This window comes from Lissotriton helveticus, chromosome 2_1 (genome assembly GCF_964261635.1).
Source record: "Lissotriton helveticus chromosome 2_1, aLisHel1.1, whole genome shotgun sequence".
NCBI classification, from domain to species: Eukaryota; Metazoa; Chordata; class Amphibia; order Caudata; family Salamandridae; genus Lissotriton; species Lissotriton helveticus.
Genome location: NC_136059.1, coordinates 1,116,018,860 through 1,116,042,937, shown reverse-complemented (window position 1 = coordinate 1,116,042,937; position 24,078 = coordinate 1,116,018,860). Strand labels below are relative to the sequence as shown.

At 42.7% G+C, this 24,078-nt stretch overlaps 1 protein-coding gene across 1 annotated transcript in view; it reads left to right on the top strand.

Moving 5' to 3' along the window:
* USP53 (ubiquitin specific peptidase 53) overlaps positions 1 to 24,078 on the top strand; it is a 250,197-nt gene that overhangs the window by 98,666 nt on the left and 127,453 nt on the right. The window contains exons 4-10 of the mRNA XM_078675936.1: positions 2,756 to 2,869; positions 2,964 to 3,046; positions 5,543 to 5,648; positions 14,493 to 14,639; positions 16,770 to 16,919; positions 21,177 to 21,348; positions 21,503 to 21,658. Of these exons, the coding sequence (XP_078532062.1) occupies positions 2,756 to 2,869; positions 2,964 to 3,046; positions 5,543 to 5,648; positions 14,493 to 14,639; positions 16,770 to 16,919; positions 21,177 to 21,348; positions 21,503 to 21,658 (928 nt within the window). The remainder of the gene's footprint in view (positions 1 to 2,755; positions 2,870 to 2,963; positions 3,047 to 5,542; positions 5,649 to 14,492; positions 14,640 to 16,769; positions 16,920 to 21,176; positions 21,349 to 21,502; positions 21,659 to 24,078) is intronic.

Here is a 24,078-nt window from a genome sequence, read left to right as displayed (position 1 = left end):
GTCCAGAAGAAGGATATCACATCTTACATTTTGGTGTCGGAGAAAAGCTTCCCTGCTAAAGGTCTTTAGATTCCAGCAGTCCACTTTGCCACCCTCGTTACAAATCGAAACCCTTCCTTTTCTATCTTGTTCTTTAATATTTGCTCCATTGACCTCAGATATTACTAGTACTTGAGAAAATCATATTGCCTTATAACTCTAAGTTTTTAACATATGGGCTGAAAACTCTGATTCACTTTTAAAGAAACAGTTTTCTGGTTTGCAACAACATGGAGATATTTGATAGTTCTACCCATTGGGAGAAGCAATGATGATTCTAAAGTTACTTGACTCTGGTATGGTTGTCAGGAAAATTAGTGAGAAGTGGAAGAAGTGAAATGATTGTCTGTAGGGCAATCAGAATAATATAATACTATGGTTCCTGATATTTGTTTTTCCTGTGGTAAGTGGTTTATGCCCAGTAATTACAGGAGGTACCCAGTGTGTAGGGGAGCAACCCTACTATGGTGATTAGGTAATTGTAATTCCCAATGCAGAACTAAAATCGTGTATTTTTGACAATTCTAAGAACCTTTAATTCATTTAAGGTGGATGTTAAATGTTGAGACAGAGAGGGCTCCTTTCTACGTATTTAGCTGACTGCCACACTACATTCATTAACATGTCCCTGCAAATTACTCACTTGCACAGAAATGTGCTCGCACCCATGTGGATGGTATCTGCATTCATGAAAAAGCCTCTTCTTCTTCATCCACACGACTCATAGGAGCCTTTAAAAACCTGAGCAGCTGCCATGTGTTTGGTCATTTTATGTTCATGGAGGACTGGCCTAGTAGACAACCTTGCCGCTCTAGTACTGATGTCCTATTCCTCTTCTCTGTACACACATCCTTTTTGTGACCCAGGACCTGCATGTAGAGAAAATGCTTCTTAGAGAAAATGCTTCGTGCACACGTGTGATTACTTTTTAATGGCCCAGTCAGTTCTGTTACACGTTATAGAAATATGAATTGTTAGAATCCTGCATGGTGGGGTGTTAATAGCTGAAGTGTTGGGAGGTAGTATATGAATCATATTGGCTGGTATATGTTGCCGATATGAACTAGTTGTTTAACAATGTTACTATACCTATTTAATCCACAGTAGCGGTTGAGTTAATTTATGCCATAATAAGTATGATAGATGTTAAAGATACCATTTTGTTTTTGAAGAACGCTTTTAGAGATGTTTCATACTTTACAGGATTTATATCGCATGACGTCCCTATTACCTCACAGCTCTACAGATTGGTTGCAGATACTTTTCAGTCTGTGCTGTAGTTTATAACTAACTCCAGGGCAGGACATAAGGAATGATAGGGCAACAATTGTAGACTCAAATGGAGACAAACATTAGTGAAGAAAATTGGGGTTTCTATGTGGAATAGATTCTACAGAGATTTTAAGAAGTGGATATTGGATCTTAATCTATGTTTTGTTCATTCAGAAATAAAATTTCATATCAACTGGACTCCAGCTCATGCAGCTGCTTTGGCTCTGTGTGATTCTAATTTGTGTTTGGCATGCACGTAGGTTATGGGAAACGTTGGAACTTATGTTCCGATATCACAGTAGAGTTACGCAGTTTTAGAGTGATGTTTTTTTAGATTGAACTAGTGCATGGTCACCTAGATAGCTCCATCATTTGTACACTCGTTGCCATTTTAGGAGAGTCTTATGGCCATTCTGCAGCTCAGGGGAAGTTGTTTTCAAGAGTTTTCATCCTAGAAAAGAATCAAGTCTTGAAGGTATCGAAAACCTTGCTTGAGTCAGATGGCAGAAGGTTGGATCTTGATTTTACGAGCCCTTGCAACATGGGGCAAAACTGTTTATACTGCAATGAAGTGTGAGGAAAGTATGACAGTATAGGCTCAGCATTCAGTGAACTTTATACTTTCATTGTTTTGTTTTCTGCCTATGCATGAGTGTGCGCAGTTGATGTTATATTTTATTATTATTTTCCCCTATGTTTTTAGTTTACTACTACAGAAGTAATGAATGCATGATGAGTAAATGGTTTTAGGCGGTAAAGTGTTTGAACTGTTAGTGATACCTAGAATGGATTGTGCAAGCTTGCTATTGCTTAAAATATTATTAAAGAAAGAATCGTGGAATGGTTGTGATTATATACACATTTCATTGGCTTCACTGGTGAAGAACCACGAATAGACCATATTCAATGCACCTTGGACTTTTCAATAAACTACTAGTCCCATAATTTTCCAGCTATAAATGTCATCTGTGTTAAGCATTTGCCTGTGAGATACTGAATGGCATTTGTAAAATGGAAACCGTTTAACATTACACATGCGCAGTGAATATCGGCATATTTATAGGTAGAGTTCATGAGAACCTTCATGCCTTTTCTCTGACTGCTCGCAAGGTCTGATTGGAATTTCCTCACCAAATAACCTTCATTTTGCGGCAAGTTCTAAATTGTGTATGTTATCTTATGTTAATTTGTATAGCGCACTCGAGAGGGTATCCAGTCGCTTTTAAGGTATTTTGAGACTTACTTAAAAGTATCTGGATTTCACTTTACAACAATAAACTTAAAGTTCCCTTGTGGGAATGCCACACCCCTTCAGTGAAAAACACCTGACTCAAGTCCTCCGAAAGCTGCTTCTATGACTGTTCATAACGTGATTTATTATTCTATTGTTTTCTAACACTGCTTGCTTTATGGTGATATTGTTTAACCGTAACATTTCTTTCAGGAAAACATACTGGAGCGGATTCATTTCCATATTGTGCCAAACAGCGAAGGAGACATGTGTACGTCCAAATCCTGCATCACTCACCAGAAGTTTGCCATGACTCTCTACGAACAGGTTAGGAGTGGTCGTTACCTCTTGCAATAAAAAAAGAAATTCCTTAGTTGTGGATTTTAGAACTAACGTTTTGTTTTACTTCTGCTTCCCAAAGTGTGTGTGCCGCAGCTGTGGGGCTTCTTCGGACCCTTTGCCTTTCACAGAGTTTGTACGATACATTTCGACCACAGCCCTCTGGTAAGACAATCCAGTATTTTTGCACAAGTCCCATGAACTCTCTATTCTAATTAGTTTGTTGGTGATGCAGTCATGACTGATACTTCGCATTTGTAAACATGTTTAAGCTAAAGCAGACGCTACAGTCAGTGTTGGGGGTTACCGCTTTCCCTCAAAAAAGTGTGGAAGCGGCCAGTGTCCGCATTTGGGAGCAGGTCTGTTTAATTCTGTCCAAGTTCCCATTTCTAATTTTGTTACACCCAGCCTATACCTTACATTTTGTTGCTATAATTGGTTGATGGGCTTGAAAACCCTGCTAAAGTATATTTTTCAGTTCCTTTTTTGAGGAACACGTAAGCTCCTCCATTAGTAGTCAGGCTGCTCATTGGAAACACAGACCAAAACCTGCTAGTCCTGTATGTGCTGGTCAGTGGCTTGTTTGCCAAGAGAGCCCACCTGTAATCCAGGTCCAGTTTCTTTTTTTTACTCATGAAATAAACAGAACCTTGATACTGCTGCTAAGCCATGTTTTTTTGGCGGGGCGGTGCTATATTTTTTAAGGAACCAATGCACTTGTCCTTCCAGTAAAGTGGTTGCCTTATTTTCTTTCAACTATGTGCCAGAATTGTATCCATTATATTATTCAGACTCTTACAGGGAACCCGGCTGGGTCTCCCTGTAAGTATTTTGTTTCTGTTTATTCACGGTTGGCACCCCCACCTCACTCTTCCTCTCACAAATACTGTGCGGTCAACAACTCAGATGTTTCAACTGTCATAGGTCCTGATGAGACCCTGCATCCTAAATAGGGTCGAAACACCGTCGACATTTTGTGAAAACGAACCATTACCACAGCACTTGTTATTGTACAAAGAAATAATACTGTTGGTCGTTTTCATTGTAAAATACGTGAAACCTTGTACATATTTCCACACCGTGTCACTCAATTTTTAGGTTCATGCCACCCTTGAGACACGTTTTTCACTAATGTTTTTCTTGTGTATAGTAATGTTGATATACATTGTGTAAATAATATAAACATACATGTGCAAACTCTTAGTGTGTCTGGTCCCCCTTTCTATGACATCTAATACTACCCTTTACCTATTGCGATTGCGCATTAATATTATCATACATAGCTATATGTTTACCACCGTAACCACTGTTTCCCTGTTAGAAATAGGTTGTCTCCGCAATCCATGTCTGATGCCTTGATAGTCTTGCACCTCAAATTTGGATGTGATCCCTCTAATATATCATCTTGTAGACCCTTGCCTGTACTCATTCAGGGCTTCAAGATACTTAGTTAGGTCATGGTCAGAAGGTTACCCCTCCTATTACCATCACTCATTAACCCTGGCATTATTAACAGCTAAGTGCTCGATGTCTATTTCAAATTCCCCTTCATACCTTCTGCACCCAGACTATACCCAGAAAGGGTATAGATTCATGCACCATCTGAGCAAAGAAGGTGCAGAACATTAACGTGCTAATGTACAACAATCTCATAAAGACACCTGCAAGAACCATAAACTCCAATCTAAAGCCTGAGGACCTGAAAAAAGTAGATAAAATCCCTTTTGATGTGGGAAGAATTTCAGTCTCTCCATGAATGTGTCCATCCAGCAGAGTAAGAAAGGTACTTCCACCGTCATAACACTGAGCACTATCTAAGCTGTACTGCTGGGAGCTTCTCCTCTATTCTGTCTTACAAAGGCTTACCAGTTGTGGAAGACTCAGTATTTTACTTCACTTGAACACACTATCTGGAGGTTTCTGTACCTCAGAAAGGTGAAGAGTAGGTGCTTCATCGGGAAATCAGCTTGCCCCCCTTACCTTAGAAAATGTATAAACTCCCAAGGATTTCCTCAGGTACCTGATACCTGCCTCTGCACCTTCTCAGAGGCGCACTGACACCCCCCTAATCCCCCCTGCCACCACCACCTCCCTCAGTTGGGGCAAAGGCTTTGAGAAGAAGGGTTTTCTTCATTGTAGAAAAAAAATGAGCGTGGTGATATTGCTTCATTAAAACAGTTGTGAACTGGTGGATTTGCTACTGTTGCAAAATCTGTCTTTTGTGTTGGATATGATCATGATCTGCAAAATGTATGTAGGTTTCCAAGCATAGTTTTTGGACTCTGGTGAAATTTGTTAATGTGCATAAATTACACAAAGCGTAAGAGGAAGTCTACAATTTGGAGACTTCAGCAAGTCACAGTCCAGAACAGGAGAGCTGGTTTTGTTTGTGAGAAAGAAATAGAAGAAACACAGGTGAAATAGGGCTACAGCTTATTTTGGGGAGAATTAAGCAGGAGAGAGCTGGTAGAGGATTGAACGCCACCTTTTCAAAACCAATCTGCTCTAATTCTTTTACCCTTTGTCCGCATTGGACATAGTACTTTTAAGCCAATTCTGTTGATGATGGCATTGTGGCAAGTATTTATTATTCTGTCTGTAATGTGCACTATCAAAGTTTGCAGGCTCATGCCTCATCCCCTGTCTGTGCTTCAATTGCAGTAATGAAGTTGACCGAATACTTGAGAGAAATGAGCGCCTGAAGCCTGAAATGTTTGCAGAGTTGCTACAGGCAGCAAACACCGCTGATGACTACAGGAAATGTCCGGTAAGTGAAATGCACATATGTCAGCACTTCCCTAATACTGTATGTATCAAGTGGGTCTTGTTACATCCTATTGCAACCCGTTTAACTCATCCAAGAAGTGTTTGTTAGTGTGTACCAGTTTCACAAACCGTTTATGGACACACATGCCACTTAAGTTGGTGTGTCAAAGCATGCATTTACATTAGTAAATGCCAGATGGTGAGTAATATAAACTGGTTAATTGACGTTTTAGATGCGCAGATTGCATTTATCCACCACCAGCTCTAATTTTTCTACCACTGTAAATTAAGGTAAAGGTCTTCTGAAAGTAGGTGCATTAAAAGTGGGTTAATAACCACAAAGGTCTTTCATTTTTAAGGTTTTCACAAACTTTTCCATTTCTACCCAAATTAGACACTGAAATCAACTCTAAAATAAGGTTTGAGCAAGTGAACAAATAAAGTGTGAACATTTCCTTAATACTCTCATATTATAAGGGGTGTAAGATAAAGGAGTTTCTCTACAGGGACGCATTTTATCCTCGTGGAGAAAAAACCCCAGCACGGTTAAGGTGCATGCATATGAGTAAACAGTAAGTATTTTCCTCTGGTTCAGTGTCCACTTTGATTTTTGTGCGAACCATACAATAGCTGTCAACCTACTGAAATCATGGGAGGGAACCCGCAAAAGCAGAAGTAGTAGTTTTAAAAATATATTTGTGACTGTGGGCCTATGCCTTGATTTATACAGTATTGGCTTTGTTACATTTTGGCTCAGTTGTGAAGAGTGAATCAACAGCCTTCAAATACTGACATATAAACAACCTAATCAACATTTTAGCTGAGGATCTGACTGTCCATTCAGACTGTTGTGTGTGCACACAGGGCCCTTCATCTCATTGACTATGATAAACGTGCTGCCAGCAACCAAATGTCGAATTGTAATGAGTGTTTATTTATACAGTATCACATGATACTAAAATGTCACAATTATAAGCACAATATTGTGTTCAGAGGATTATTACGGAGACTTTGTTGGGTGCTGGGTTATAGTTGCAGGTGGTAGAGTGCTTGAACGTACTTCAGGGAGCATTAGCCTTACGGCTAGAGCAGTCGACCTCGGATCTGGGGAACAGGGTGCGAGTCTCTGCAACGACGCACAACATCCTGTGATTCTGGGCAAATCACTTAATCTCCCCGTGCCTAACAAAAATGAATGTGTTTATCTGTAACGAAACTGGTGCTCATGTGAAGCGCTCTGATACCCGATGCCTCGGGTGTAGTACGCGCTATATAAAACTCTTAAAAAAAAATATAATAATAATAATTTTTAAGTCATAGAGTGAATCCATTGAATAGTAGTTATTATTATTGGCTTGCTTTGTGGTCTTAACTTATTTTCGAAGTACACACCTCTCTCTCATGCAGACCTAAACATGGCATCGCCAGTCGCATCCAGTCTTGAACACTTGCCTTGTCACTTACGATTGCCTTGTGTGCTTGTAGGTCTACTGCTTTAAATCTATTGGCCAATCCAGGAGCACACCAAATAAATGCCCTCCTATTGCTGGCTCGGAATTTGGAGGCGGGTTTACCCGTTTAGTAGAAGTAAAAAATTGTATTTGTTTATTTAAAAGAACTATAAAAGTACATCACATAAATGCAATAACCGTAAAAACTCCAAGTGACCGCCGGTATCCACCTTAGTGACCAATCAATCTGTTAATTACTAAGGATTGCCAATGTGAATATCTATTATGATCGAAAGCATATTACAATTATCGTAGATGACACTGCTAAAGGTTTTCGCTTTACATTAATTATTACATCCCTAAAAATACATTCCATAAAGGAAAGCTATACAATAATCCAATCATTAAGTTGCTAATATATAGAGATTCTTACTGACAGTCTTACTGGAATAAAAGCAACGTATGGGAAAAAGAGCCACTGATTCAAGTTATCATCCATAATCTGATCCCTAAAGTGCATGTGCATATATTTTGGCAAAATTCATACTTTTGGGTGTTGCCCCAAAAAGCTCCCAGATTCCAAGTAAACAAGATTGCCATTTCGGTGGAGCAGAAGCAATAAACATCTTTAGGAACAGGATGATCACATTACAAACGTTACAGGTTATTTGCAATTTTCACATCTCAACCACAAGCAATTAACAAAAGCCGGGCAAGTAAAAGCTAGACACTCTATATTTCACTTTATACCTCTGGAGTGAGTGTGCATTAGATTTTAAAAACATTCATATTTGGATGCAAGCCCTCTAGGACAAAGAGATTTTATGTAATAATTATTGCTCCCTTAAGTAGAACAGAAAGAGTGTGATTCACTATTTACAGAATGGTCAGTTTCATAGCCTCACAGGTAGTTTCCAGTTTTTACATCTATGCCGCCTGGCATATGACAAATACCTAGACAAACTAAAAACAAACTATTCTTTGCTATCACTTTTGAGAATTCTAATAGTGTCCTTAAAGTGTCTTGTGGATAGAATGCGGCAGATCAGGAGTAGCCATGTTCTTCTGATCTAGGCATACTGGGGGAGAAGAACAGCAAGTGTTCCAATGTTTAGTGGCTGGCAACACATGGGAGACAGTTTGGAGGAATATTACAGCCAGTCCATCTACTGCAAAACCTATTTAGTGGTAAATACTATACCTAAGTTCCAGATATAGAGATTTAACCTGAAGGGGTTCAATTTGTTTTAAAACATCCTTGCATTTAATATTATCTTTGTAATCCAAGAGCCTCTTTCTTAGCTACCCAACAGAACAGCAACATAGTCATTGATGTGATTCCAATATCTCTTTTTCAGACAATTTTTCTCTTTTGGATACTTTCAGAGTTGGACTTGATTGGATTCGATCATTCCCAATCTAGTCGGCTACTTCGTGACATTTGAGCCAGGGTGGTTCATCTCCTGTAGCCAGCTGATGTCCTGGGGTGCTTCCATTTTGTGCGATACCCATACCGGGCTGCTCTCTGCAGTTTTCCTGTGACCTTGTTCCCACTTTGATTTTTTCTAGCAAATGGAGTATGTCAATTTTGTCTGCGAGCTGCACCATAGTTATTCACCTCAAGGAGACCTAATTAACAAGCCTTTTGATAGTTTCTTTGAGTTGATCGATTTCACCCTGGCCATTACAGGTAGTACCTACAAGATTACCCACTGCCTCCCTTGTAGCCTCCAGTGTCGCAGGTTTACACAAATCAACAACCTTATTCTTGTTGCGCTAAAGGGCTAAAACGGTTTGAGCATACAATTTCAGGTTCCAAGACCATTGTTGTTGGAATCACAATAGAGCAATTGTCTACCGCATCGCCATTTAGCACTGGATCAGATACGACTAACCCATCATTGACACCTTTTCTTGCTACACAGGCCACTTCCTTGCTAGACCTATGAGGTGGCGGCACTAACTCGGGATTCTCATTAAGGGCTTTTTTTCTTTTGAAAAAAGGCTGCCACCTTTCTACTTGGTTCAGATTGTTTGTAGGATGTCCAGCCACTAAGCAGAGACTCCATCTCTTCTATTAGATCATCAATGTTGTTTGTCACACAGTTTTTTGCTGCATTGGGCCCTCAAATTGTATCTATTCAACAAGGGGGAGCAGGGGTGCAGGGCGAATTTCCACTCCGCTGGAGTGGGAGGTCCAGCTGCAGCGAGTGCCCCAAAGTGTCGGATCAAAAAAAGGGTGCTGCGCCGTTCCTCAGGAGGAGAAAGGTTGAAGTCACACTAAATAGGTGCCAGTGGTCTCGGTAGGATCACAGTTGGGCATCCATTTTGTTGGATGTAATGCCCTCACACACCCTTGCAGGTGTCATGCTTCATCATCTGGGCTGCTCCCCGTTGGGTCGGCAGTGCAATACCCAACGAGCTCACCTCAAAGAGGGGCTCTTTACCAGAGATCTTTTTCCAACAGCCGTTTGGTGAAGTGCGGGTGTGGGGCAAGGAGAGTGTAGACTTAGTAGTGAGTTAAAATAAGGCTGGGAGTACCTGTAGGATATTCTTTTTATTCTGGGGGCCTCCTGCCCTAATTAAAAAGTGTGAAGAACACTTGGCTGTGTGAAGATGTTCAGCACTTGGCAGAATGCGCATGCGCGGTCGCCCGCGCAAGCGCATTTCATGCGAGAAATGCGCATGCGCGGGCGGCCGTGCATGCGCATTTCGATGGGAGAAGTCGGAGCAAAATAGAAGAGGGAGCCCCGGGACACCGCGGACCAGGTAAGTGCTTTTATGTACTTTTATTGTACTCGTTACTTAAAAATTATGTATGTAGAAGAGGGCGAGAGGGGGGGCAGGTGGCGGGCAACTTCGTTCCGTCCACGGAGCATGCGTAGTGTTGCCTACTTTGCAAAATACAAAGTAGGCAACACTACGTACACTCCGAGGGCGGAGCGTAGTCTTGTGCCCAGTGTTAGTCTTCACCCTGCTCCCTATGGGAACAGCCCAGCCCGAATTGCCAGGCCAGGTTCTCCCTGGACCATAAACAAGCAACTTAGGTCCAGTTTCGCCCCTCATCAGCCAGGCTAGCTTGACTCCAGTGACATGGAGAGCACGGGACCCCCGTCTGGGCATACCCGTCCCAATCGGGTGTCAAATGCAAAACAAGCATTTGCAATGCAATCTGTCTCGCATTTGCGAGTTTCAGCTGTTGGCATTGTAAATGGTAAGGCCTTTTATTAATGTGTTTTGTAAACCTGCAAGCGGTGCGTGAACAGGTGCTTTGTACTTATAGTTGTTGCTTACGAGTACCAAGACTGGCAGTCCCTGCACGTCTTTTACTTCTCATAAGCAACGACTACAAGCACAAAGTGCGTGTTTAGGTACCGCTTGCAGGTTTTCAAAACACATAAAGTTGAAAAAGCGAACCCAAATAAAACCCCGATGTTTCAACCACAAAGCAGGCTAGAGAGGAGCCGGCTGAGGAGGCACATTGGGGAGCAACACAGTAGTAGTTGGCGCCCTGGTTGGCAGGGGGTGGTGATAAGGGATGGGAAAGCATCGTCAGGTTAAGGAGAGCCCATCCAGGAAGATGGGGGGCAACCAAAACAGTGTTAAAAGAGAAGCCCCATGTGCTCCGAGGCTGCCTAGGTATGGAAAGTAGGGCTGCACAGACACCGTAGGGTGAAAAAAAGGACCTCAGGCGAGAGGGAGGAACCACAGCAGAAATCCGTGGTCTTGTGAATTATTGTAGGGGAGCAACAAATAGTTGAGTGCGTCTCTGTGAATTATCGGTTACTTAATCCAAACATGTCACACAATAAAAAATATGGCTAAACTAAGCCAGACAAATGGGTGTTGCAAATGCTTGTTAGCAGTGATACGAGATCTATAAATAAAAAAAATATCTTGTTGTGAATAAACCGAATTGAAAATGTTCCAACTCTGAGAATATTAGAATTTGAATTAAATATTGATACGTTTGGAAGACATGTTGGTCTTCAAAGTGCCTCAAAAAATCTGCTTAAAGCACCCATTAACCGGTTATCTATCACTCTGACACTTGTCTCCAAACATCTCTCTGAAACCCTCTGTATGCAGATCTTACACATCATGTTACTGCTCTTTAACACTGTCTTTTTACTCTCCTCTTTTGCATGCATCACATTGCTTGCAACACCCAAGTCACTGCTCTCTCTCTCTCTCTCTCTCTCACTCTCTTTCTCCCTCCAGCCCTCTAAATATGCAATTCCTTTCCCTGAATGATGTGCTGTTAGTAGTTCGACAACTTGTATGCTGTAATTACAACTGCACACGTGACAACTGATCTATCCACATTGGGGTTATGCAAACTCAGTAGCCAGCACTTGATGTGTTGCCCCAGGCAGTGGTTACAAGCCTGACGATATGTCAGCCTTGGAACCACTGCCTGGGGCAACACATCAAGTGCTGGCTACTGAGTTTGCATAAGCCCACAGAGATACAGCATCAAGTTGCACAAAGAGGAGCTATTATCATGTCCGACATTAGCACTTCGGTGACGTTATGCAGAAACAGCACTAAAATTCATTCATTATTCGAACCCCTGATGCTTGGTAGGGCAATGGTTCATGTGACAGAGGGATGAAGATGGGTGTAAAGTGAGTTGGGAGTCAGATCTACATTCTCTGAATAGCCTACTCTGTTCTTTTACTTATATGTTCGGTCTGGCTTGCCCCCTCTTACATGTCAAATCTTTCAGCTTCGTCTGCCACACACTATGATAACTCAAGACATCATTGTGCAGTCAGTCATCCACATTCATTCACCCATTCATTCTTCATCCACTAGTCTAAGTAGAACTCGTTCACACTCTCTCACTTATCCATTCATCCATGCACTCACCCACCCTTTCATGCATCCATGCACTCGCACATATGTATACCTCATCTACTTTGGCAGTCACTGAACTGTCCATTACATCATCCATCCATGAACTCTCAGCTCTATTCATCTAGGGCACCCGTTAATACATTCACACAAACATTTGCATGCCCCCCCCATAAAGATGTTCACATGTAAACCTTGCGAATCAATAAAAAAAAATAACTTTGATTTAAACGGCAGGCTAATATGGTGTTTGCTAATACTACTGTTATTTTAATTGTTAATTTGAATAGCACCACCATCAATCACCCTTTGCCCTTGTATTGAAGTGCAGCTGTGCTTCTTGTTTAGTCAAAGAACTATTGCCGCATGTAGCATGTCCTATTTTAGAAAGTGGGGACCAAGCAGAATACGCACCACTTGGACACGGCCATACTTTTTGCCAAACTTTTTACAGGATTTGATAGCACGGAATGAAGAGCAGGGGTAGGAGACCAGGGCTCGAGTCGGGGTACCACGCGGGTGGACGGCGTCCCCCCACTTATTTTACTGGTTGAACGCCATCCCCCCGCCAAACAGCTGGACTTCACTCTTTGGTGTCTCTGGGATGAGATCAGAGCTCACTGCACGCTGCACACGCACTGGCTTCTCATATGCAATCCCATCTAAGGGGTGAGCGAGGGGAGGCAATGAGCCCGATGGTGCAAGCCACCCTTCGTGACGTCGCTTCCTGTAGTGACGTCACTTCTGGTGACCGCATCCCCCCACTACTTTTTTTACGACTTGTGCCCTGCAGGAGACAAGGCCTAAACCCGACTAACCCTTCTCTTGGATTGGCATTCTCAGCATGAAGAAAGCTTTTCAGGAAATGAGCTCAAAGTACTACTGTATCCGATCAGTGAATGGCTTCTTTTTAATCAATCAGGGGGCCGACTAAGCAGCCCCACAATGCACAAGATGGAATACAGATTTTTCAGGGAGAGAGCATTTTACACGCTTACCTGTTTTTATATGAGCACTCCAGTTGGTTCAGGTCGAGTACACACTAAATATGAAACAGGAGAAGAAATGGGCAAACACTGTGCATGCATCAGGACGGTAACCCGAGGATAGCCATTTAAAGGCAGCGCCCCCAGGCAGTCCACACTGTCTTGCCAGGTTCGGAATTGGTTGATCACGTGGTACACTCGGCTTGATAACAATCATTCTCGACCTACAGAGTTTGTTGCAGTGTTAAGTCTTACTAACTAAACAAGCATTCCCAACCCGCTCCCGGCCGCATATCAACACAGCTCAGCTGATTGAGGTTATCTGGGGCTTCTCTCGCGGTTGACGCCTCCCCCTGGTGCAACTCCGACAGGAGCTCTCTTCCTTCTGCGGCGCGGCTTCGGCAGGGATGGGACTTCCTTCCTCCACTCTGCGTCTCAATGACTGGGTTACAGGAGTCCCGGTTGCTAGGCAACCCTCTGGCTTTGTTCTCACTGCGGCTCCTCTCCGATCACGGACCCGACCTCGGGAAGGCAGCTCGAGTAGCGGCAGTGATTAACAAGCGGGAGGCGGCTCGGGCGCAGCACGTCTTCCGGAGACGTGCGCGTTCACAGAGCTGAGTCGGCTCGTGCACAGGCCAGTAGCGGCTCGTGCACAGCTCTACCTCCCTTGCCAGTTAACACGGTGACTATAGAACTCGCTGGCGGGAGCGCTTCGCGCTCCAACGCCAGCTCGACCTAAAGAACAGTTGATAGACAGAATGTTGAACAATGTCAAACATTCACCCCAGTACAGATATCTGGTCATAAATCCATAGTCTTTTGCTCCCCAAGCTGAGTAAAACACTTAACAGGGTCAAACTAAAAAATATGTTTTGGGGGGAAATAAATGAAGAAATTAACCTATTTACACGAGTGGCATTGCTGTTGCAAGTATTAAATATAGTTGGAGGCATTTTACACTTTATATATGTTTTTTTTCTTTTTTCAGTATGCTGTCCATTTATGTGGTTTGGACGGTTTGGGATAACTAGACCAGAAAACTGTTCGTGAATTTTTGATTTTGAAATGTATTGTTTAGAAAACGATCTATCTCTTTTCACGCGTTTAGCACAAGCTTATTTAAATCAAACTGGCAGACTTCTGGGAAAAATATGCAGTTTTTGTTTGTCCCATAACAACGTGTAGCAAATGCAGGACATTGCACCTTCCTGCACTCGTTGTTTCCATGTGTGTTAAGCTTTTGGATATGTGTTTATGGAAATATGGGTACCATTTTGATCAACATCCTATGGTGCAAAAATGACCACGTTTGTCTGGCTAATGTATTGGAAATCCGTTTTGCAAAAGAGGTCACGGTTCAGCTCTGGATGTGAAAGCCCTTAAGATAGAGGGGAAGCTCACCCATAACTATTGGCATTTTGATGAGTGAGGATTAAACAGCTGGTTTTTCCATTCTTCTGGTGTCTACTTGCATGATTTTAGAGCGTAAAGAAACATTTTAGCAATTAATATTTATTTTATCTCCTTTTGCCCTTTACCTTCTTTTTGCAGAGTAATTGTGGACAAAAAATAAAGATCCGTCGGGTCCTGATGAATTGCCCTGAAATTGTAACTATTGGTCTAGTCTGGGATTCAGAGCACTCCGATTTGACAGAAGAGGTTATGAGGAATCTGGCAACACGACTTTACCTTCCAGGGGTATGTGCAGTCTTACAACCTAAAATGTAGGTAATGAAATGTTAGCATCATATGTCCAGTTTATTTGTTAAAAACGCTCCAGAGTTGGAACTTTAGCCTTGCTTTCTCACTCGCCGACCTTCATGGCCCTGGTAACTCTTCAATCATAAGAAACAGAAAGTAAATTAAAGCCAACGTGTTGTGAGGGTGCCTCTGTGACTCTCTAGTATAATTTGCAAGCGATACGAAGTTTGCGCATTTCTGAATGTGCTCCGACACCAACACGCCCCTAAGCATAGCATTGAAAAATAAAACATCGCATAATCTCTCTCTTTCCCTCCTATTTCCTCCCTTTACCAATCTATCAGTTTTTCCCGTCGCATCACACTTTTTCATCCATTTCTGCCTCAGCCCTCTCCTCTCCTTCCGCCATGTCAATAATTCCATCAGTCTTTCTCCTGAACGCTTTTGAAGAAAGCAACTAAGTTGCGGGGTTTGCAAATCATCAAAAAAGAAGTTACTATAAACGGAAGACCGTGATTGCTGATAGCTCACCCCCATAATATAATTCACCTGAGAAATAGAGCACAAGTCTGCTGACACTGCATCACAGTGTGAACTAAGGGCTAGATGTAAAAAGCATTTTTGCAGTGGCAAATACTCCGATTCGAGGTTTGCGACTGCAAAAAATTTGTTTTTTTGTTTTTTTTTATGTATCAGTCCTATTTTAAAAGACCGTAAAAAGGGATTGCGAGCACACACCAATTAGCTACTGGGACGTGCATGTTATAGACCTCCCTTCCAACACCAAATACCAAACTGATGTGACCAGTATTAATGTTTTCAAACCAAAACCTGGTCAAAAAAAACATTGTAAATAAACTGGCTTTGTGTTCGGATGGTTAGCTGTTTGGATATTAGGTGTGCCCTTGTGACCCCATCCCCTTTGCGGATATAAAGATACGTTTGGGAGTAAACAGTGGTTCAAGGGACCACTACTGCCAACTGTCAGACAAATATAAAAAATAATATGCAGCATAGTGGGTGTTTTTTTAACCCTTTAACTCCGGCGGAAATTCCACCGCGGTGCGGGTGATTTATGGCTTGGTTCGGATGGCCCCTGGCCGTCCTCTGCACACGCCCACCGTGACGTCGGACGGCTGTCCGACGCACGCAACGGGTTAAAGAAAACTGCTGCATTTACAAAATTAAATTTACTTGTTTTAAAAAGCGATCATAAACTTCATGGTCTGCTGCCCCTCCCAGGTCACCAATAGGAGAGAGTCATAATTTGCGACCTACCTCATTAAAATTCATGAGGTAAGTCTGATGACATCCTCCTCTGAATTGAAATTTTAGTGACCAGCATATTAGTACTGCCTGTCACGAATTGAGATCCATTTTTTTATGAACCATTCTTAATGCATTTCACTCCAAATTCTTCGTTACCAGCTGTGTAGCATGGTCTGATGCCAATTGCTTGCTTGTACATTGCTTTTTAACTCCTGATTATGCCACCTTCTTGAGCACAAAAAGCCTCAAGTCCTCAACTTATCCATTCCATCTGATCGAGATTTCTAGCTGCAGATTCCTTACTTCTAGAACCAAGAAACTATTCCATAAGCAGTATCCCTGCACGCTGTCGGTGGCTCAGTTTGGCTTTACGTGGCATCACCGTTGAAGCCAGATGTGACGCTGCGTATAAATCACGTTGCTTGACACATTCTGACCCACTTACTTAACAAAGACACATTTGTTACCCTATTTGTAGCACATCTCCCAAACCTATGCAGACTTCATTGTCTGATCATAACCAGGGAGCCATTTTTAAAGTTATCCCCTGGTTACTCAATGCACTGTATTGCCATACCAATGGCTGATTGTGTACTATGTTGGTGCTGAATTACAATAGCAATCATATTCTTAACTGTCCTTCCTCTAACATTGTATAAATAGACTCACTACCAAGATTAATCTTTATTGAGCAATGTTAATATTCACCCGATCTTTGGACCGAAAAGTAAGGCCTATGGCTACATTTGGCCTTGTTGAAAGCAGGCAGTATGAGTCGGTATATTTTGGTATTAAGCATTCATAATTATGTTCTATGTGCTTCTCTCTGAAGTAATTTTGCGGAGGTTTTTTTTCCAGCTCTTCTACAGAGTTACAGATGAGCAAGCAAAGGACAGTGAACTTTGCCTTGTGGGTATGATCTGCTACACGAGCCGCCATTATTGTGCCTTTGCGTATCATAATAGGACTTCAAAGTGGATATTGTTTGATGATGCAAATGTGAAAGAGGTAAGCTCTGTTTAACTTTTATTTCATGTGATTATTGTATTCCATAAAATGCTGTCATATAAAGCACAGCATACATGTATCGTTGTCTGGATTATTAAATCACAAGTAAAAGTGCCTTTGAAAGTGCCATGCTTTAAATAGCTCAGACTGAAGGCATCCTGCTGAAAACAGTAAGTAATTGCATAAAATCATATGTGAATATTTAAGATCGTTTCATGTAAACGTATAAGAACCGCAATTTAAAACATTATCCTTCTCAATTTTAAATGCAAAGTTGAATGTCCGAGCTTCGGGATCTGAAGGAGCGAATCGAGGGGGCAGTGTTTGCAGGCAATGCAAAGAGGCTGCCTCTCTTTAAAGTCTTTGTTGGCTACTGCAAGCTCTAACGCACTGCAAGTCATTACTTAAGCGCTTAACTTTTTTCACCATTATTGAAATTAATTTAACAAAACGGATAATCAATGTGGTATTGCCTGGATTTAGTACTCCTATGACAGTCTCTCTGCATGTCCTGACCCTTAGGTCGTCAAAAGGTTTGTGGAACAAATCTCTGCAAGACTTAAGACATTTTGGGCATAAGCAGACAATGTGTGTAATTGGTTCAGATTCTCCTTTGCAAAGCCTGCATTTGTTGACTGACTCTTTTTTAGTCATCAAAGAGCATAGTCTAATGTTGGCAAGTCTTATAGGTGATATGCCATAAACTTGCTCTTTACTAAGTTCAAGTAACTGGTTGTTAAGTAAGTTGGGCTCTTCAATTCTGTATAGGGTTTAATTACCATCCATGTGTGAGAACGCCATGCAGTTTTGCTTCTTGACCTCCAGACTACTTATACTTCAGACACTCTTGTTCATAGCCTTTTTAAATCAGAGCTGGTTGACTTGAAGGTTCCAGGCTTCTCGTATATGCAGATTGTTTAGGTGCTCTTCCAGATAAAGTCAGTCTCCCCCCCGCCCCCTTTTGCGAATGTGCATTGACCTTTGTCTAGACCCGCAGTCCGGTCTGAGATATACATGTTGAAAAGCAGGGGAGGTAGAAGTCACCCCTGGTTCAAACCAATCTTAGTTGTAATTTTCCTCGATAGATGTGAATGATCTCCTAATTTAATTCTTATCCATGTATCTGTGTACAGGGATTTGATCTCTCATAGCAACTTTGATTTGAATTCCCTAGATTCGCAGCACTCAGACTTGCAAAATATTTTGCCTCGATGTCTAACAAAGCTATTACACGGTAGTTGCCTGCAGACATTTCCTACCTTCATTGTAGATGGGATGGACTTTAGAACCTTTTCAGGTGTCTGTATTTCTTCAATGGCTAGGATGTAACTGTGTTGAGAGCTTCTTAACCCAGAAGTTTGAATTTGATTGGCATAATACCTGAGGTAGATCGTTGGGCCGATTAGCCTATTAGCGCAATCATTTCTTGACTTACTAATAATGTTTTGTGAAAGAGCAGTGCATTAGTCCAGATTTTCTATTCCCCAACTATCTAATAAGAGGGCCTGGTCACTTTCATGATTCACCTCCAAGGCACTCTGTGTTTATTTGGATCAAACGTCTTTTCCTGCGCTGCGGTTCTCTACTTGTACTGAGTAGTGTGTGCAAAGAAAGTGTACCTATTCTGGTTCAGTGATATTTGCATTATTCACGTTTCGTGTTCCACTTTCAATTACATTCACTGCTTATCAAAAATATTTTGAGACACTCTTTTACTGGCACATAGAAGAGTGGTCCAGCATTTGTCGCAGTATACGTTTTGGCTACCCAAACCTCTTTTTGATTTTTTTTCCTAGGTAATGTTATGCATTGAAGTAGACCTTTGTCCTGAGGGCTTTTCCATAGTAATCAAGGTTTTGTTCAATAGCTTTTTAAATATTTTGCTTCCAGTGTTGCCAATTGCCTTTCCTTTCAAGCAGAGTTAGTAACTTTGTGGAGCATCTCCTGGGACGTTTTGACAGAATATTTTCTGTGAATCTCTTCCATTGTTTTGCGGAATTGTCTCTACTTTCAATGCATATATTTAAGAATGCCACATAGTAATCTGCAATATCCAAGTCTATGGCTTTGTTCCATTTTAACCTCCTTAGATTTTCGGTACGTGCTCTGGTTATTAAGGTATTTGTTGGTTTGATAAGGGGCACAGTGGTTACTCGCATGATAATGTACGTGGTGGACTAGGCATACATACATACTTTGATGTGGGGTCATATTTATTTAATTTTTAAACCTTTTAGCGCTATTTACTTAGATTAGTCAACTGGTTTGCACTAGACTTAGCACTTTACTTTCTACAGAGCATCGCATTTTACGAATTACTGCAGTACTGTAAATAATAGTGCCACCTTATTCTGTTTTGCAGGTGTCAATAGATTTAGATTGTTTTATTAACCAGCTTTAGAAACTCAAGTACAAAAACTGCGAACATGGAACATGCTGAACTTTCTTTGTTAAATAATTTTATGTTTATTATGTAATTGTAATTACACATTTGCACTTTATACTGGTAATCTCAATTAGTTTTTAGCACGTTGGAAATGAGAAACGTGTTTGATTTATATACTTCTTTTAAAAGGTTGTTCTCACTTTCACGGACTTGCCTGTCTAAATAAAGTAAAAATAAACATGGTTAAAAGTTTGATGACTTGCAGGTGGTGATCACTTTCTGTGCGTTGATCTACTTGAATTTGTGAATGTATTTGAACATGGCATGATTTGCCAGTATGTCATCTAGATAAGAAGCTCAGTTTTGAGAAGTTCGGGTACAAGGGGAGTGAAGGAAGGAGGGCGGGGTCCATGTCGACTTTGAATCTGCCATTTAGTGCCTTCAGTCCAACCGCCCATGCGAGCAGCCTTTCATCTAGTTTGTCACAATGTCTTCTCGAGGGGTGCACCTGGTCAGAGACCTCCCAGTAGATCTCTATCTCATTCTGCTGATCTTCGTGATCTTAAGTTCTAAGTAAGCCAAGTTAGATCAAAATCTCCAGTTAAAATAATGCAGGGGGTCTCTATATTCAGCTTCAGTTCCATGCTGATTTCATGCAATTTTGATCACTATCGATCTTTTTTCTCTTGAGTTTGGATTGATATAGAGGTTTATTTAAAAAAAAAACTGTCGAATTTTGTGTTCACTGGTCCATCCTTCAAGTTTTAGTGCAAGTATCCTGGCCACTGATATAGAGAACCAATCAATACATAAATATTAATTGGAACTAATCTAAATGGATAGTCGTCCACTCCTCACCCATCCCCCTTTGCCGCTTAGTTTTAATTGCATGATTTGGATACTCTACGAATCTTATTAATGGAATTGAAGTTTGTGGCTAGGTATGAAGGGCTATCACTTTAAATTGTTGCCAGTATCTTACTAAGTTGCTGTTGTTGGCCTTTTGTCTCAAGCACCACAGATTCCAGACACCGATATTTAATTTGTTTACAGGCACTGTTGGCAGTATAGCATTGTTTGTAATTCAGTCAAGATTAATCACAGGGCAGTTAGAAGCCAGCTCCAGTATGTTTTTTTGCATGAGCAATTGACTTGTATTGTGCAGTTCCACTCTAAAATCTTTCTTTGTTGATGGAGCTGCTGCATCTTAGAGTGAACTGCTTGGAGTTTTTAATCGCACAACAGCACTTCTTACAATTGAGTGTAAATTTACGTGCCTTTCTTTCAGGAGGAGGCGGGGTGCTTAAGTAGAAAGGTACTTGATGGCGCAGTAAATAAAGCTTGTGAACTTTAAAGGGAGTCACAAACCATGAAATGGGAGCGCAAAGGTCAAGGACCATGCAATTGCCCTGAAATGTAACAACCATTTTCTTTTCTTTTTTATTACCTTTTGGATAGGTGCATTTGCACCTGCATCAGACCAAAATAAATCTGTTGTTTACTACCCTCTCATTTGTCTACTGTGGCTGACTTCAGCAGACTGACATTTGTAGAGCATAGTTGTGGATGGATTACGAGACTAAGTACTTCTATTGTAAATGACTTAGAAATGTGTTAGTGTTTTTTCTTTGTTTCTTTACTTTATTTTTGTTTGCATTTGAAATAAATGGCTATTGCTATATATTTTCCCTCTTCGTCATGCATCTTTTGCAACATGTAAAATTGTGCATAGTTGCATTAAAAGGGTAGAACATGGCTTAGCATATTCCATTAGACATTATGTAATTCAAAGAAAACTGAGAGTAGGAGAAATTTGTAAACACTGCCATCGAATAGTTATGTGTATATTAATAGTTGTATTTATTTCTCAGGTTGGAACAAAGTGGAAAGATGTGGTCACCAAGTGCATCAGGAGTCACTTTCAGCCTTTACTGCTGTTTTATTCTAACCCAGATGGTACATCTGTATCAACAGAAGATGCTCTTAGGGAGGTCATTCATTGGTCACATTATAAAACTGTGCCTCGCAGCGGAGATGACCCAGGTACTACCTACCACATTCCTGTCAAAATCCAATGTTTGCAATAAAAGTACAACATACACACTAACATAACTTCTGTAAAATTTTATTTGAGCAATAGGTCTTCAATATCAGGTTGCTTATAAAAAAAAATAATGCATCATTTTCTTTTGTAAAGGATCTGAAAGGTTGCCTCTGCATTCAACGAAGCCAGATCACACCAAATATGTTCCCTTTGGGGAAGCTGGTTATCAAATCAGTGGTCATCGGACTGAGTCTGATAGTGCAGTTTTCAGTAGGGGCCATGTCCAAGCAAGCGGCGGTAAAGGTCAAGGTATGTATCTTATTAACTATGTCTTAAAGTTTGTATTTCTTTTTAATCTTGGCAAGTTTTTAAACCACCTCTGCACCCCTTCCAATTTTTTCTGCTCATTCTGTTCTGTCTTTTTCTGTGCTTTGCTTGGTCTTACCTTGACCTTATTCATCCCTCGCTTCATACTTCCACAACAAGATCACAGACATACACAGCAGCTTCAACAACCAACCAACGCACACCATGACCGAACAACCACCCCCCACCACCACCCTCCACGCCTGGACCCCGATCAGCACCGAAGACACCATCCGCACGATGAACTCCATCCACTCCGGATCACCGGCCGACCCCTGCCCTCACCACGTCTTCAACAAGGCCGACGCTGTCATCGCACCCCACCTGCGAGACATCATCAACACATCCTTCGACACCGCCACCTTCCCTGAGAGCTGGAAGCACGCCGAACTCAGCGCCCTACTCAAGAAACCAACAGCGGACCCCACCGACCTCAAGAATTGCCGCCCCATCTCGCTCCTCCCGTTTCCAGCCAAAGTCATCGAGAAGACCGTCAACAAGCAGATGGCCGCCTTCCTCGAGACGAGCGGATCCCTCGACCCCTCACAGTCCGGCTTCCGAGCCAACCACAGCACCGAGACCGCCCTCATCGCCGCCACCGATGACATCCGAGCCCTGATGGACAATGGAGAAACAGCGGCCCTCATCCTCCTAGACCTCTCCGCGGCATTCGACACTGTCTGCCACCGCACCCTAGTGCAGCGCCTCAGCGACGTCGGAATTCAGGAGAAGGCACTGGAATGGATCATCTCCTTCCTCGACGGAAGAACACAGAGAGTCCGCCTGCCACCGTACAAGTCAGAGGCCTCCGAAGTCATCTGCGGCGTCCCCCAAGGATCATCTCTGAGCCCCACCCTCTTCAACGTCTACATGAGCCCCCTCGCGGCCATCGTACGCAAACACAACCTCAGCATAATCTCCTACGCCGACGACACCCAGCTGATCCTCTCCCTGACCAACGACCCCGCCGCCGCCAGAGCCAACCTGCACGAAGGGATGAAAGAGGTAGCCGAGTGGATGACGACCAGCCGCCTGAAACTGAACTCAGACAAGACGGAGGTCCTCATCCTGGGCTCTTCACCCTCCGCCTGGGACGACTCCTGGTGGCCACCCGCCCTGGGCACCGCACCCAAACCGACAGACCACGCACGCAACCTGGGATTCATCCTGGACTCCTCCCTCTCCATGACCAGACAAGTCAACGCCGTCTCCTCGTCGTGCTTCAACATCCTGCGCATGCTACGAAAGATCTTCTGGTGGATCCCCACCGAGACCAGGAAGACCGTCACCCAGGCCCTCGTCACCAGCCGTCTGGACTACGGCAACGCCCTATACGCCGGTACCACCGCCAAGCTCCAGAAGAGACTCCAGCGGATCCAGAACGCCTCAGCCAGACTCATCCTCGACATCCCATGAACCAGCCACATCTCCGGACATCTGAGAGACCTTCACTGGCTCCCCGTCAACAAAAGAATCACCTTCCGCCTCCTCACCCACGCACACAAAGCTCTACACGATCGAGGCCCGAGCTACCTCAACAGCCGAGTCAACTTCTACGCTCCCAAACGCCACCTCCGATCAGCCAACCACGCCCTCGCCGCCGTCCCCCGCATCCGAAGAGCGACTACAGGAGGAAGGTCCTTCTCCTACCTGGCCGCCAAGACCTGGAACTCCCTCCCGACCGACCTGCGCCTGACCCAAGACCACCTCTCCTTCAGGAAGAAGCTGAAGACCTGGCTGTTCGAGCAGTAGCGGCACCCCCCCCCCCCCCCCCCCCGCGCCTTGAGACCCTACGGGTATGTAGCGCGCTTTATAAGTGTCACTGATTGATTGATTGATTGATCCCTTCCTACCAGCCACTTTTTCCAGGCTCTCCTTCTTTAATTTCTATACTGCTGCCCTTTTTCTTTTTTCTTCCTCTCGTCTTTTCTTCCTGCCTTTTGTATGTACTTTCTTTCAATTCTAAATTGCTGCCCTTGCCTTCACTTCTACCCTTATTATTTATTTTCTTTGTCATCCTCTCATACTTACCCTCTTTCTCCTTTTTTCCGTGTGTCAGTTTTATGTCTTCTTTCCAGACCCTTAGACAGGGCAAGAACCACTGGCACTGCACTTGGGCCGGTTGGAGGGGGGTGAGTTGGTGAAAGGCGGTGGTGGGAGTACTGCGACTGTGTGTATCTGTCTGTCTTGAAAGCTAATAAGATGGCCTACTGTTAATGTGTATTGTTGCCGTCACTCCACTAGTCTGAGGATTCCGTCCTCCTTTCCAGACTCCTCCTTTCTCTCTAGTAAGCTCCAACAACAACAAGCTGATGGATGGAATGCTTGAATTAATGTTGGCTACTGGCAATTGCTCGGGCGGT